Source organism: Olea europaea, unplaced genomic scaffold (genome assembly GCF_002742605.1).
Source record: "Olea europaea var. sylvestris unplaced genomic scaffold, O_europaea_v1 scaffold317, whole genome shotgun sequence".
In the NCBI taxonomy this organism is placed as follows: Eukaryota; Viridiplantae; Streptophyta; class Magnoliopsida; order Lamiales; family Oleaceae; genus Olea; species Olea europaea.
This window is the reverse complement of record NW_019250508.1, coordinates 139,702-151,176: the sequence shown is the minus strand read 5'-3', so window position 1 is coordinate 151,176 and position 11,475 is coordinate 139,702. Positions and strand designations below refer to the sequence as shown.

The window sequence follows — 11,475 nt, the reverse complement described above, 5'->3', positions numbered from 1 at the left end:
GACACTAACAATTACAATTTGGTAACAAGGAGAAGAATTTGTGAAGCTTTAGATATGATATGCACCAATATACCTGAATTACATAGTACAATAAAGGTAGATGCTGAGTTAGATTCTATGAATTCACATGAAGTTACAAAACAAGTAGATGAGGCACTCTTCTTGTGGATTATTAGAAAATATGGTGACAGAATTTTGTTAAATGATTATGACTGAAAACCTAATTGAAATTTTTTTTCTCTGCGAACTGATGATTTTATAGAAGCTCAGAACTTTTACTTTTTTCTGTATTTCACAGGAGTCATTTGCAATACTCGTTGAACCTTTGGGCATTGTTTATTCAGAGAATTCAACTCACTCTCTTTCAAATTACTCTAATGCTTCAAATAGGAAGAATGCCCTATCGCCAGGCAACTTACTGAAGGCACTCTTTGGATATTATTCGTGAATCATTCATTTGCCTGAAAGTTGATGAGTTCTATTTTTTCTAATTGTTTTAGAAATATTTGTTCTTAGGTTTTTCTATCTTCATTTCGGTTCTTTCCCTTTTCTTTTTCTATCTTCATTTTGGGGTGATTCCTGAGACATGAAATTGGACTTCTTGTAGGTCCAGTGTACATACAGCTCTTATTCGCTGGCCTATTGGGGCACATCTCGCGATTTACCTCCCTTACAAAGCTCTAGGGACGGGGCGGGGCGCTGGAGCACTCAAGGTTGGGGTTCAATCTTTTTTTTTTTTTTTAAATACCTCAAGAGGATCAATAAGTGTTGAACTATAAAATGAAGGTTCTCCTAAAGTTATTGCATAATTTATTAGCTAAAGGTACATATTCGGACCACTTTAACCATTATTTGCTTTGCTCATTTAGGTAGACTTTTTGTTGCATAAATATTTTCTTTTTGTCCATTTTACTTATTTATCCTATTTTTTTAATGAATTCCTCGTACTCTTTTAGTTTATTTATGCTGATCAATAAAAAAGTAAAAGCCAGGCATTCTTATAATGAATATACTTTGGAATATCTTTTCAAAATTATCTTGCATTTAATTCAAAGACCAGCAGGTTTTAGTGTGTTATGGCTTACTCTTTTGGTTGTTTATACAATTTTTTTTTTATCTAATATGTTGTACTTTTAGCGTATTATTAGCTACTCAATAAGCTCATTAGGCTTTTATTATGAATCAATCTACCTTTGATGGGACTATTGTCTCTAACTTAAATGAGACTGTTGCATTGTGCTTTTATGTGAATCTATGTGTATGTTGCTCCAACTTAGGCACTGATGTGGTCGGGGTCAAAAATGTGGCTTTTGTTCTTATTACGCGAGTAGATGTTGCTTAGAAAATTTAAAGAGTGTGTTTCTTGGGATTCAAATTGAGAGTTGCATATCTTAAGACAATTGGATAAGTTCTTAAAATTGCTTATGTCATTGATACATGATAATGTCTTTGCTTAGCACAGTTTATGCGTTCTATATTTATGCACTTGAAATGGTAGCTTTCTCAAGCAGGCAAAAAACTAGGGTGAATTTCATTTTTGCCTTTAAAATATTGTTGTTAGTAACCTTGAAATGTGGGATGGGAAATCCCAAGTTGGTAAGATTTTAAGAAATTATGATGATTTTTCTTTTTATTTACCTATCTTAGAGTTTGACAAGCCTAATATGTTAACAAGACATAAATACTACTCGTAGCAGTTCAAATTACAAAGTAACACAAGGTTTGATAATTTTGCACTTGACGTCATCTTTGTTGAAGTTGTCATTAGAGAAACATCATTAAGAACTAACATATAGAGCTTTTCAATCTAACTTCCATTTGTTTGCATTTATTTATTTTTATTGCATATCAACTCTTGTTCTAAAGAATGAGTATCACATGCATTTTTACACCTTCTCCCAAATTTATCGTTCTATTGCCACCTTGTGACTACGTAAATATATTCTATAAACTTGAAAAGAATCTATATTTTGTTTACATGCACATTTTGTATTATTAATTCATTAGGAAGTAAGAAATGACCATAAGGCTCACAATTTCATATTTTTGCTCATTAAATGGAGAAAAAAAGTATGGTGACCCACAAATTTGTGTAGATTCCATTGTCTCTAATTTGAACGAATGAGGCATGTCCCTGTGATATTACTTGCATAATATCAAACTTTTTTTGATACAATTCATCAAATGTGTACATCTTGTTGATTATAGTTTATGAAAACCTATCTGCCTTGTTACGAGTATAAGACTACAGGATGTTGCTGTCCTTTCACTGTGTTTATTAAAAGTAAAAGGATAATTAAGATTTTATGCTTATTATTAAAGCACATTTATGCAGGGAGCATATTAAGCGGTGGTGGAAGTATACTACTTCCACACGCTACCGTTGCAAACTTGGTTAACATGGCGAATGGCTTACAGAGGGGTCTCTATCTACACGTCTAGGGATTCCTAGGATTCATGGGTTTGATGTTGTTCATGGACACAGTAATGCCTATAATTGCACCATATTCCACATAATATTGGGCTTGGGGACTACTAGGCAAGTAATATCACACCCACTACGTAACATTTCTTGGTATAGTGTTCCTTTTATTTGGCACATAATTTATATTCATGTTCAAAAATTTTAATTAGCAAATTCTTATAATATCATGCTAGAGTCTTATCTTCCAATATAAGTTGTATCAATATTCATGGAGGCTCTTTCAAGCAACAATGTGAGCCATGAGCGCAAATTGTTTCAAATATAGATAAATAAAAACCAGTTAAATTATATAATCTTTAATGTCCATATCATATTTGATTATTTTTATTTTTATTTCTTCATTTTGTGAAGTTCATAAATGTCATAATGAGATCACCTTTTGATGTTTAGCTCACGAGAATATCATAATGTTGTTATTAATAAATTGTCTTCTTTTAATGAATAATGGTAATCAAAATGTCATAATGAGATCACCTTTTTTTAACTACTAATGTGATACATTCTTCTTACCACTTTCTTTTCTTTAAACAACATAGCAAAATTTACAAAATTAAGGGTGTGTTTGTCACCCATTATTTGGAAAGAATGTATTATAGAATGGTGATTGATGTTGAAATGTGTGGTTAAAAAAGAATGAATTTTTTTTATTTACATGCAATATTATTTTAATGAAGAATGTGTGGTTGAAAATGAATAACTGTAGAAAAATAATGGGAGAAAATGGATGACAAGTAAGGGCTAAATTCTTAAGTTATAGCACAATCCCTCACCAGGTTTTTTTCCCTTTTCTTTTTTCCTTTTTTCCCTATATATATAAAAGTGCGAAGCAAAGACGGGACACGTGTTGGCCATATATTTCGTCTTATAGTTTTTCCTTCTTCTTTATTGTCTTGGTTGAATCTTATACTAAATCCCATACTGTTTGTGCATTTCTTACACTCCATTGACCATTCCTCTACTCTTCTAATTGATATCTGTAACTTGATTTTTCGCTTTCTCTCCTATTGTTATGAAGATACGAAGAAAATGCGAGGAAAGCAAATTCATCTTACTGAGCGCGTATCATTTCTCTTCTATGGACAAAGAAATCCCGGACAAATCTAGAAGGTTGAAATTTTATCCCCAAAACTTCGTTCTTGTGTATCTTTCTTCAACTTTCTTTGACCTTATTGCTTATCTATTAGATCTTTTTTCTTCTTTATTTTAAGTATGTAAACATTCTAAAAAGCTGAAAATCTATTTAGAAATTGTACAGTGGCAACAAGATCTCCATTGATTAAGGTTTATTTTATTTTGGTGATATCATTTCTTTTGTGTGATCTTTGATCTTTTTTCTTTTTTTTTTAGTTAGAATAGCCTTGTCTATCAGAAGATTATTGAACGATTATTTAAGATTTCTAGCTGCAAACGTTTGGTATTGTTAATAATTCAAGATTTTCAAATGGTTTTTTATTTTATTTTATTTGTGATTTTGGATTCTTGGAATTGATTAAAATTGTGTTTTCGCAGTTGATACTGTAGAAAGTGGGAGGTCTCATCTGCAGTGTTTGGGATTGAATGGAAAAAAGAATTCTCTAATTTGTATGTAAGTATGTTTTGATTTTTTGTTCTTTTTAGTCAATCATCAATTTTCTTAAGTTTCATTTGATTATCGGGCGTCGTATTCATTTTTTTAGAAGATACCTTCCAGATGATAGTGAATTAGCTTCTAAGATAATTTTATAAAACTATTTATTGAAATTAATTTTTGTAAGACTATATTAATTCTGACACTTGCAATTTTGTATTGAAAGGAACAAAACTTGGCAATATTGATTATTAGACGGGAGACAAGGGTAGATGCTGGAGTTTCTACTAGTTTTGAATGGAGGAGATTCGTTTGGGGATGATAGAGGAGATTCGAAGTAACTAGTCCGATACCAGGTTTCTGCTCTTCTCCCCTTTCATTTTAAATTTTAAAATTTCTCTCTCTCTCTCTCTCTCTCTCTCTCTTTTGTATATTTCATTTTTTATTTGTGTTTTAGGAAATAGAAATTTTGTGCATTTTTGTAAGTTATTAGATTAGATGGATAGTCTTAAGAAAGAAAAAGAATTTATAATATTGTTTATGTGCAATGAATTTAGAATTTAGAAAACATACAAAAAAAAAAACAAATAATACAAACATTTTTAAAACAAAAAAAAAAATGGAGCTAAAACTCCGTGCTGGTAAAGAGCTTTATTTCATTTTTCATTTGTGTTTTAGGATGGTTGAATTTTTTTTCTTTATATATATTTCATTTTTCAGGATCGTCGAAATTTTTTTAACAAATGAAAACGAAGAATAAAAACAATTTTTTAACAAAAAGCAAATAATAATAATAATAATAATAATAATAATTTAGGGGGAAAAAAAAAAAGATAACTGGAGCTACACGGAGCATGAGCTCCATGCATGGCTCTGTGCGTCCATGGAGCTAATGAGGAAGAAAATGAGTTTAAAATGTTGTTTTGACTGAATAAAAACATTTCTTTAAACCTATATACATATATCTAAAGCTCCGTGCGTGCATGGATGGAGGTTTTTGAGGAAACCTTGGAGGTTTTCAGGTTTTTTTTTCATGTTAGAAATAATTTTTTTCAATTTAAATATAAAACTTTATTTTTTCAATTTTAAGGTTCTTATGCTAGGATCAAAACTCAAATAATTTTTGGAGAAACCTCCATCCGGTTTCCTCAAAAACCTCCATCCATGATTGGAAAGTTTTTAGGAAACCTCCAATCATGGATGGAGGTTTTCTCCAAAATCTCCATCCAGGATGTTTTCAAGTTTCCTTTTATTTTTTTGTTTTTTTAATTTATTTTATTCATGTTATAAATAATTTTTTTTTATAATTTAAAGATAAAACTTAATTTTTTCAATTTTAAGGTTCTTATACTAAGATCAAAACCTCAAACAATTTTTGGGAAAACCTCCAAAATCTCCGTCCAGGAGGTTAAACCTTGGAGGTTTTCAGGTTTTTTTTTCATGTTAGAAATAATTTTTTTCAATTTAAATATAAAACTTTATTTTTTCAATTTTAAGGTTCTTATGCTAGGATCAAAACTCAAATAATTTTTGGAGAAACCTCCATCCGGTTTCCTCAAAAACCTCCATCCATGATTGGAAAGTTTTTAGGAAACCTCCAATCATGGATGGAGGTTTTCTCCAAAATCTCCATCCAGGATGTTTTCAAGTTTCCTTTTATTTTTTTGTTTTTTTAATTTATTTTATTCATGTTATAAATAATTTTTTTTTATAATTTAAAGATAAAACTTAATTTTTTCAATTTTAAGGTTCTTATACTAAGATCAAAACCTCAAACAATTTTTGGGAAAACCTCCAAAATCTCCATCCAGGAGGTTTTCAGGTTTTTTTTTTTTTTTTTTTTCTTGTTTTTTAATTTGTTTTGTTCATGTTATAAATTATTATTTTTTTGATTTAAAGATAAAACTTAATTTTTTTCAATTTTAAGGTTCTTATGCTAAGATCAAAATCTCAAACAATTTATGGAGGAAACTTCCGTTCATGATTGGAGGTTTTTGAGGAAACCTCCATCCATGGATGTAGGTTTTCTCAAAAATAATTTTTTTTTTTTCGATTTAAAGATAAAACTTAATTTTTTCAATTTTAAGGTTCTTATGCTAGGATAAAAAACTCAAGCAATTTTTGGAGAAACCTCCATTTTCCTAAAAAGCTTCCAATCCTTGATTGGAGGTTCCAAAATCTCCATACAGGAGGAGGTTTCCAGGCTTTTTTTTTTTTTTTATAAATAATTTTTTTTGATTTAAAGATAAAACTTAATTTTTTTAATTTTAATTAACTAATATTTATATATTCTTTATTTAATTGTTGTAACTTTAATTTGTTGAGTTAAATGTTTGACTGGCCATTAAACTTTGATATATGTCACGGTTTACTCACTGTCCTTTGAAACTTGTCACAATGGCCATTCAACATTGTTCCGTCCAGCTCCATTGGCCATCGGATGGAAAACGTCAGTGAACTTGCACATGTGGCCGATGGCAATTTGAGATGTCACATTAAATTGAAAATTATTGCCACTTAAACACCAAATAAGCAGTGCCAAACATGTATTTATCTTAACAAACACATTTAAAGTCTTCAAAATTACCATTTATTCCCAATCCCTAAAACATGTCTTCTTCAATTCGATTGAAGCCCTAACCCCTAAACGATACTACCCCACACGAAGGCCCCATGAGCACGAATTAGTGCGGAGTGTTGCAACGAGGAAGGCTTGCAAATGGAGGGACCATTAGAAGGTAATTGAAAATCAATATTTTCCATTATTTCCATGAATGTGGACAACGAGAACCCGACAAATGAGCAAATTTAATATGATGTTCAAATTTACATTTAAGCATCGGAATCATGAATTTTTGTATCTTCCTCTGTATTTTGATGAATATGCTCCATGATTTCAACTCCATGATTCTGAAAGGACTTTTCACTAGTGGGATCACTTGGAGGCCCCTTATCGTTTTCCATAAAACAGGAATGTACTGTGACTGAAAACATAAATATGTATAATCTGAAAAAACTTTTTCATATCATGCATATGTATAAACTAAAATATTTATAATTAATTTGCCTCCATTCCTGTGTTCACAGTATGTATTTCCATACGTGAATTATAATTTCCTAATTGCATGTGGTGTATATGTATGTGACAGTATCGGAGGATGATTCAGACTTCGTTGATTCTGAGAACAATGTGGAGGATGAAGATGACACACTGTATGAGCAAAACGTGACTGATGGCATCGAGATCGGGTTGGATGGCCACTATCAAATTCAAGATGAATGGGGAGAGAGCAATGATATGGAAGTAGACGCCTTGGAATATCCGACAGAAGAGTTATTGTCACAGTGCTCATCAGATGAAGAGAGTGGGTTTCGATTTCCTCAATTTTCTGCTAAGACCGATATGAAAAATCCACAATTTGTGGTAGGCCAGATTTTTAGCTCAGTAGTTGAGTTCAAGAAGGCGGTTAGAACTTATAGTGCATTGAATGGATATAATGTGAAGTTTACGACAAACGAGGAGAGACGAGTACAAGGAGTGTGCAAAGTTGGGTGTGAATGGAGAATATGGGCTTCTTCGTTTGACGACACTGACACATTACAGGTGAAATCATACATATCAGACCATACTTGTAGTCGGGACCAGTATAATATACACTGCAACTACAAGTTCCTGACACATCGTTACTTTGAGTAGTTCAAAGTGGACCCCGACTGGAAAACGAAGCTAATTTTAGCAACAGTTAAAAAGGACCTACACATAGATATAAGTAGAAATGTTTCGTGGAAGATGAAAAGATATGCTAGAGAAGTATTAGTCGGGACCATGCACGACCAGTTCGAACAATTGAGGTCTTATGCTGTTGACGTACTTCGAATAAATGCTGGTTCTACTGTCATCATAGCTTTGCAGCAACAAGTGTTTCAGGGGATGTATGTATGCTTCAATGGTTGTAAGATGGGCTTTAGAAATGGTTGTAGGAGGGTGGTTGGCATTGATGGTTGCCACTTACGAGGTTGCATTGGAGGAATTTTGCTGTCGGTAGTTAGCATAGACGGTAACGATTGTATCTGCCCTATTGCTTACGCGGTTGTTCAAAAGGAAAACACACCGACTTGGCGATGGTTTATGATTTATCTTAGGGAGGATATTGAAATTGGAAATGGCAGAGGGTGGACATTGATGACAAATAGGCAGAAAGGTCTGCAAAATGTGACAAATGAGTTGTTTCCTGAGGCCGAGCATCGATTTTGTGTACGACACATGTACACAAATTTTTTCAATGTGGGTTTCAAGGGAAAGACTCTAGAAAATTATCTTTGGCATGCTGCAAAGTCAACCATTATCCCTGACTATAAACATTGGATGCAACAAATTTGTAATATCAGTGAGGACGCATATAAATGGCTAATGGAGAGGCCTCCTCAAGAATGGAGTAGATCATACTTCTCTCTCCATTCAAAGAGTGATATATTATTGAATAACATATGTGAAGTGTTTAACAAGACCTTGAGGAGTGAAAACGAGAAAATGATTTTGAAGATGCTCACTTCAATGCAATTGGTCTTCATGATAAGAATTAGAAAGCATGGAGATACGATGATGAGGTGCAATGGTAGGTTGTGTCCAAAAATTAGAAAGAAGCTTAACAAGAATGCTGACCGCTCACGTGAGTGCACCTTACACTTATCTGACGGGCTGAAATGGCAAGTTGATTGTAGCTCCGGCACATATGTTGTCAATCTACTAGAGCGGAGTTGTGTACGTAGGGAGTGGGAGCTTATTGGCATACCATGCATGCATGCAATTGCAGTGATAAGAGAATGTAGGAATGATCCAGAAGAATGTGTTGACAGTTGCTAATTAGTTGAAACATACATGTGTTGCTATGATAACATCCTCAACCCAATTAACGGGATGAAATTATGGCTGGAGTTGGACATGGCTACTATCATCCCCCCATCATGGGTTGTTTCGCGAAAAGGAAAGAGGCAAAAAAATAGAAGGAAGGCGCATACGAAGATGTGGTAGTGCATTCATAGGAGAAAACATACATGAGAAAAAAGGGACTATTGAAGTGACTTGTTCAGAATGCGGATTGCGTGGCCACAATAAGCGATACCATTCTAGGCCAGATGCTCCATCAGATGTGAGTACCACTAGTCCACTTACAATTTCGAATGGAATATATCAGCATCTGACTATATTTTCATTTCCACAGGATTGGTTCAAAGGCAACTTGGAACCTGTTGAAACACAGTGCAACACACACGTGCATGGCAGAGTACATGAAATAGTTTTTCATGATATAATGTAGTATTTGTTTTAAAATTGTTGCATTTAATGCAGTTAACCATTTGAAATGTAATGGTAGGGTAAAATGGTTGCCATTGGTGGAAAGAGTTCATCTTCAATAGGTAAGACCACAAGGCAAAGCTCTTTTTGTTTTATACCGACACCAGTGGTTACACGTGAAGCGGGAAGGGATCGTATTGCACCCGGCCGACAGTGACGACGCCTATTAATGATGAACATGAAGACGGTCAGCCTGTAGAGGATACTGTGGCAACTGTGGAAGTAGACTTTGAAGAAATGGCTTACAAGAACTGCGGGAGGGCATAGAAACATGATGACAGGAAGTGAAAGTGATAGAAATTTGTAAATTTGTTTTGAATTGGACATATGACATGAACCAAATGTCTATTTTGCTAAATCTGTAAACTTGTATGTTGCTATGACGAGGTGGTAGTGCAACATAAGAACAATGTGGAGAAGAGTATAACAACCCAATGATGTAATATTCTATTTTGCTATATATATATATATATATGTGGATTCTTCATGTTCTTGTGCCAGTTATGGTAGTAATTATTCTACATTGTGCCAGTTTCTTATGCAATAATTACAAGGATTGTGCCTTGAAAACATGAAAATATATGAATTTGTTCGTGCCTATAATTAGTTGAAATAGCTTAATAAATCAGTTCATGCCTAGAGAAGTTGCTACCAGGAAGGTTCTTGATGTAGGTACAATGAGCTTACTGCACGGCCAGTTGCCAGCATGTAATCTTTTTCTGATCTATGGTTATTGTAGTTATCGTTGAATAAGGATTCTTGTTTAAGTAGCAGGGAAGTTATTCTTGAACTGTTTTTGGGTTAAAAGTGAGGGAAACAAAAATGAAAATAATAAAAACAAGAATTAGCAAAATGTCTCCAGCATGCAAAGTCACAGGAATTAGCATAGAATTACCATCACATGAATTAGCCAAAATGCTCCAGCATGCAAAATCATAGGAATTAGCGTAGAATTACCATCACAGGAATTAGTCAAAATGTCTCCAATATAGTCATTTCCTAATAAGCTACACACGACATACACCAGACATAACTTAAACCTAAGCTACTACCTACTACACAAACATAAAAATGACAAACACACACACCTTATGTTGATCTCTTTCCCTTGCACATTGTTATGTTAAAGGATATCTCCACATCCTTCTCTTCGGTTATGGTTGCAAATGTCTTGAACATGGACGATAAATCTTCTCCTTCAGATTGCATCAGTTTTGTCCTCGATGACGAAGCATCATTCCATTAAAAAACCCGCATTCTCTTGTGCAACATAAGAACAATTGTCCTATATTTTTAGTATTCTTCTCGACCTCCATACATTTCACGAATCCCAACCCACATTCTGGACATCGTTGCTTTGATGGGCAATTCGACAAGTAGTGTCTAGGTTTCCTACAACTATAACAAATGCCCTTGTTCTTCCCAGTCATTGTAATCTCTTCTTCCGGATCAATATGATTTAGTAAACAAAAACCCACATTAGCACAATTTAACTTGAAAATCAGGTTATATATGAATTCAAATTCAATAAAAAGTTTTCCATGCCATGTACATAAATTGAAAATAAAAACATGCAGCTAAGTCGACTAGCGCATTCCTCCAGTAATCTCTGTAGATCCAAATTAAATTTCTTTTTTTGAACGGTGATTTATACATGAGGGTTTATGTTCAGAAGTAGCTACAAATTTTTCCCGGCATTGTATCAACTAGGAGGATTGGGGAAATCGATTACGCTCAACTCTTGTCGAGAACTTACCCAAACAGTTCACGTAATAGCGTCTTCTTTGATGGCCTCTGGCGACAGTAGATGCGGGTTGAATTTTTGGCCTCCACAATTTGCTACGTTCACCTAGGGTTTGCCTCCTTCAAAATTGGGGATTTTCATTCAAACTGCAATTTTGAAGAAGAATACGGGAGGAGAGAAGGGTTTGAAGACTTTAATGTGTTTGTTATGTGGCAATCAAATTAACTTGACATGTCAAATTGCTGTCGGCCATGTGTGCAAGTTCAATGACGTTTTCCATCCGGTAGCCAATGGAGCTGGACGAAGCAAAGTTGAATGGCCAG

At 33.7% G+C, this 11,475-nt stretch overlaps 1 protein-coding gene across 1 annotated transcript; it reads left to right on the top strand.

The window, feature by feature from the left end:
• Positions 1–2,057: 2,057 nt before the first annotated feature.
• LOC111385451 lies at positions 2,058–8,916 on the top strand. The gene is made up of 9 exons (XM_023009838.1): positions 2,058–2,070; positions 2,336–2,422; positions 3,833–3,899; positions 5,024–5,074; positions 5,156–5,258; positions 5,394–5,481; positions 5,980–6,042; positions 7,202–7,656; positions 7,750–8,916. The coding sequence occupies exons 1-9, from the start codon at positions 2,058–2,060 to the stop codon at positions 8,914–8,916; spliced, it is 2,094 nt and encodes a 697-aa protein (XP_022865606.1).
• The last annotated feature ends 2,559 nt before the right edge of the window (positions 8,917–11,475 follow it).

Bases quoted from the DNA above. Each gene is read 5' to 3' on its own strand.
- LOC111385451 (XM_023009838.1), top strand. The intron at 5,075-5,155 runs GTTTTTTTTTCA...TTCTTATGCTAG, and splicing joins GAAACCTTGGAGGTTTTCAG to GATCAAAACTCAAATAATTT. The intron at 7,657-7,749 runs GTGAAATCATAC...TACTTTGAGTAG, and splicing joins ACGACACTGACACATTACAG to TTCAAAGTGGACCCCGACTG.